General features: G+C 15.6%; 2 protein-coding genes across 2 annotated transcripts in view; one reads left to right on the plus strand and one right to left on the minus strand.

The window, feature by feature from the left end:
* Nucleotides 1-1,211, minus strand: part of PRSY57_1422800 (hypothetical protein) — a gene marked incomplete at both ends in the record, with an annotated part of 4,738 nt that extends 3,527 nt beyond the window's left edge. The window contains one exon of the mRNA XM_012909839.2: nucleotides 1-1,211. This exon is cut by the window's left edge and continues 3,305 nt beyond it. Within this exon, the coding sequence (XP_012765293.2) occupies nucleotides 1-1,211 (1,211 nt within the window).
* Nucleotides 1,212-4,454: 3,243 nt separating this feature from the next.
* PRSY57_1422900 (calcium-dependent protein kinase, putative) overlaps nucleotides 4,455-4,594 on the plus strand; it is a gene marked incomplete at both ends in the record, with an annotated part of 2,515 nt that continues 2,375 nt past the window's right edge. Inside the window, one exon of the mRNA XM_020115297.1 lies at nucleotides 4,455-4,555. Within this exon, the coding sequence (XP_019969954.1) occupies nucleotides 4,455-4,555 (101 nt within the window). The remainder of the gene's footprint in view (nucleotides 4,556-4,594) is intronic.

A 4,594-nucleotide genomic window follows, 5' to 3' on the forward strand; every position in this document is an offset into this window, starting at 1 on the left:
TTTTTTTTTTCCTTTAATGTTGATATGTAAGTCTCTTTTTTTTTCTCCTTTAATGTTGATATGTAAGTCTCTTTTTTTTTTTCCTTTAAGGTCGATAGGTTCATCTCATTTTTTTTTTCCTTTAATGTCGATAGGTTCATCTCATTTTTTTTTTCCTTTAATGTCGATAGGTTCATCTCATTTTGCTTTTCCCTTAATGTTTTTTTCTCACTTCTTTCCAAATTCATATGTGACCAATAATTTTTGTTTTTCTTTGAATCGTGCTGCGTTTTTGTAGAATAAAAGGTATCCTTTTCTGGAAATGTTTTTTTATATTTATTATTGTTATTATGTGGAGATGATTTTTTGATATGATCTTTTTTATTATTATACATAACTTCTGTATTACACATGTATTTATTAGATATTTGTTTTTTTTTGTTTAAATTATCGTCATATATTATGTTCATTTTCTTTTTTTTTATATATTCATTATTTTGTACATTATCCTTTTGATCATTCAAGATATCTTCTTTAAAAAATAAATTTTCATTGTTTATATATTCTTCTTTTTCTATAACATTATTATTGTTGTAATTTTTATTCATAATGTTAATTTTATTATTATTTTTTGTATCTTTTATATTTTTTATATCTTTTATATTTTTTATATCTTTTATATTTTTTATATCTTTCATATTTTTCACATTTTTCATATTTTTTATATTTTTTTCTTGTTCCTTATTATCACAACCATCTACATGTTTCATATTGTCCTTATTTATATCACAATATTGTATTTCATTTTTATTCATATGATTTATATAAAAAGTATGATAAGGAAATAAATTATTTTTTTGGAGTGAAATCTCTGATATATTGTCATCTTTTGATATATTTATTCTTCTCAAGTTTTCTAAGATGTTCAATTTTTCCTTTTCTGAAATGAAACTATTTCTTACCATTTTTTTTTTCTTTCCATTTTTATTACTATGATTATATACATGATTATTATCATATATATTATTACTTTTACATATATTATTTTCTTTATATATATCATTATCCTTTTCTACAACCTTTCTCGTATAACCTCCAACGAGTGTAGTGCTATATTTTTCTTGGTCCATTTTTTTTTTTTTTTTTTTTCTTTCTTCTACATAATTTTTAATGACACAGGGAATTTGCTCGTTGGATTTTACAAGAAAAAAGGAGTTATTTGGAACGCTCATCGAAAAATACAAAAATAAAATATAATAAAATATAATAAAATATAAAATATAATAAAATATAATAAAATATAAAATATAAAAAAATATAAAATATAAAAAAATATAAAATATAAAAAAATATAAAATATAAAAAAATATAAAATATAAAAAGTGTAGGACAGGAGAAGAAAAATATATTATGCTAACATATAAAATTATGTAACCTCTTAAATATTATTATATGTTCCTTTTTTTTTTTTTTTTTTTTTTTTCCTTAAAAAGGTAAGACAAATTTATATTAAACCTTTCAAAGAGAAAGATAAAAAAAAAAATATATACATAAACCTATAAATAATAATGAATAAATATATATATATATATATATATTTTATTTATTTATGAATATTTTAATTAGAATTGGTTTAAGCCAGTTTTCAATGAAATATATATTTTATTATTTTTTTTTTTTTTAACATATGTGTATATATTTATATATATAATAAACTTTGAGAATAAGACCAAATAATGTTTGACAATTTTTAAAAAATTTTTTAAGAACAAAATAATAGATTAATCCTTTCATTTTATTTGGTTTATTTTTCATTTCGTCTTTTTTTTTTTTCTTTTTTTTGTTCTTATTTATTGTAAAAATAAAGACCCTTCATTTATTTGGCCTCTTATGCCAGGAAGTGCAATAGTAAGGGTACCGCCTTCAAGGATTTCGAGATTATCATAAAATGGATGCATAACATATTATGTATATGTATAAAAAGAAATATAAAAGGAACAAATAAAAAAAAAAAAACGATCTTAAATAAATAAATATATATATATATATATATATTTATTTATTTATTTGTTTATTTTTATATTATTTTATTTTTTTGTGTTAATGTGAGGAATATTAATTATTTAAAATAAATTTATTAATCTAGAAATTATAAGAATTGGAAATATTGTATCATAAACCTTTTTTAAAAAATGTAGGTTTCCACATATATATTACATATATAATTATATATATATATATATATATATATATATATATATGTGTGTTTTTTTTATGTAAAAAAAAAGAAAAAAAATTTATATAATACTTATGATAAAGATTGAACATTTGATATATTTAAAAGAATTCATATATGTAACTTTTTTTTTTTTTTTTTTTTTTTTTATAAATAATAATAAAAAAAAAAGAGATATTTGATTAATAGCATATTATTTTTAAATCCATTGAGGCATTTTATCAACTTCATTTATTCAAATTTTTTTTTAAAAATAAATATAAATATGTAGAGAATGATCAATTTATATAATATTAATAATATGTATATATATATATATATATATATATTATTATTATTATTATTATTATTATTATTATTACTGTTCTTTTTATATAATTTAGGAAATGTTGGAAATTAAAAAAAATATATATTTATATATATATATATATATATATATATATTGATTTAACAAAAAGAAAAAGGGTATATATATAAATATTTTATTTATATATTATAGCATTAAAATTTGGACTTTTTTTTTTTTTTTTTTTTTTTTAATATATGTTTCTACAAATAAAAATATATGAATATAAAAAATATATATATTATATATATATATATATATTTAAAAACATATGAATATTGTTTTCGTGTTGTTTTTTCTTGTATATAGTTATAAGAAACATTGTAATAACCTCGTTTTCTCGCCATATAAATATATTTATTATATATATATTATTTTACACTTATTCTATATATAAGAAAATTTTATAGTATATTATAATATTATATATAATCATTAATATATTTATATAAAAAAAAATATAATATTCTATAATATATTATAAATAAATAAATATAAATATATATAAATATATAAATATATATATATATATATATTTAAAATTTTTGATAAAATTTGATTAGCTTAAAAATAATATAGGAGGACCATATGGTTCTATAATTTTTTCTTATATATAAAAATGTGCTCTCTTATAAAAAAGAAAAAAAATGTGGGAAATATATTATTACAAAAATATAAAGGATATAATAAATGCATACATACATATGTATATATATATATATATAATATTTTTCTAATAATAAATTATTTTTATTATTTAAAAAAATGGAAATAATAAAATTAGAAATATATATTTTTTAAAAGAAAAGAAAGTAAATGTACACAACTAGAACCAAATATATATAAATATGTTACATATATATATATATATTGTAAATGTTGTAAAATACTGTGTGTTTCACTTTTTTTTTACAAAAAATTTTCTTTATATATATGTAATATATTTATTTCTTTATTATATATGTAGATGTGTAATATAATATAATATATATGTGGCTCTATACATTAATTTGATAGATGTACATAAAATATATATTATATATATATATATATATTGTGCTTGTTAAGAAAAAAATACATTCTTATACATAAATGTACATATATATATATTTCACAACATAACCTTATAACTGTGTATTACAACTGATTATTTATAAAATATATATATTTCTTATTTTATTTTATTTATTCCTTCTTTTTTTTTTTTTTAAATGAGAAAAAAAAAAAAAAAAAAAAAAAAAAAAAAAAAAAGATAATATATTTGTTTTATTTTTATATAAAAAGTTTTGTTAATTTTTTGTATAAATTTTTGTTAATTTTTTGTATAAATTTTTGTCAATTTTTTGTATAAACGTTTATGTCAATTTTTTGTATATAAAATTTGTTTCAATATTATAATTGTTTATTTTATTCTACTTTATTTTCCTTCTTTTTAAAAAAGAAAAAAAAAGAGAGAATAATACTTACTATCTTGTTATCATATTATGATATAACCAAATAAAAAATAGAAACATAAAGATCCCCAGAATATATTTAAAATGTTTGTTTATTCTTATAAAAAAAAAATTTGTTCTTGACAAAACTTTTTTTTTAAATATGTCTGAAATGATCTTGTCGATTTAAATGTTTTACTGGACAGGGGAAATATATATATATATATATATATATATACATATACATATGTACATATTTATAAATTATTAATTATTATTAATTCTTTTTATATATATATGTATATGATAAATATATAAATATATAAATACATACATACATAAATACACATATATATATATATATATATATATATATACATATTTTTGTGGATAAATTTTTTTTTTTTTTTAATTTGTAAAAGAAAAAAAAAAAAATTAATGAAAAAGATTATGATGAAAAATGGGTAACGCTTTAAATAAATTACTAAAACATTATAGAAACGTCGAAAAAAAAAAAAATGAATATAAATTTGGTAAGATACTTGGATGTGGATCCTTTGGGTATGTTTACAAATACATATAAGAAAAAAAAAAAGAATG

This window comes from Plasmodium reichenowi, chromosome 14 (assembly GCF_001601855.1).
Source record: "Plasmodium reichenowi strain SY57 chromosome 14, whole genome shotgun sequence".
NCBI classification, from domain to species: domain Eukaryota; phylum Apicomplexa; class Aconoidasida; order Haemosporida; family Plasmodiidae; genus Plasmodium; species Plasmodium reichenowi.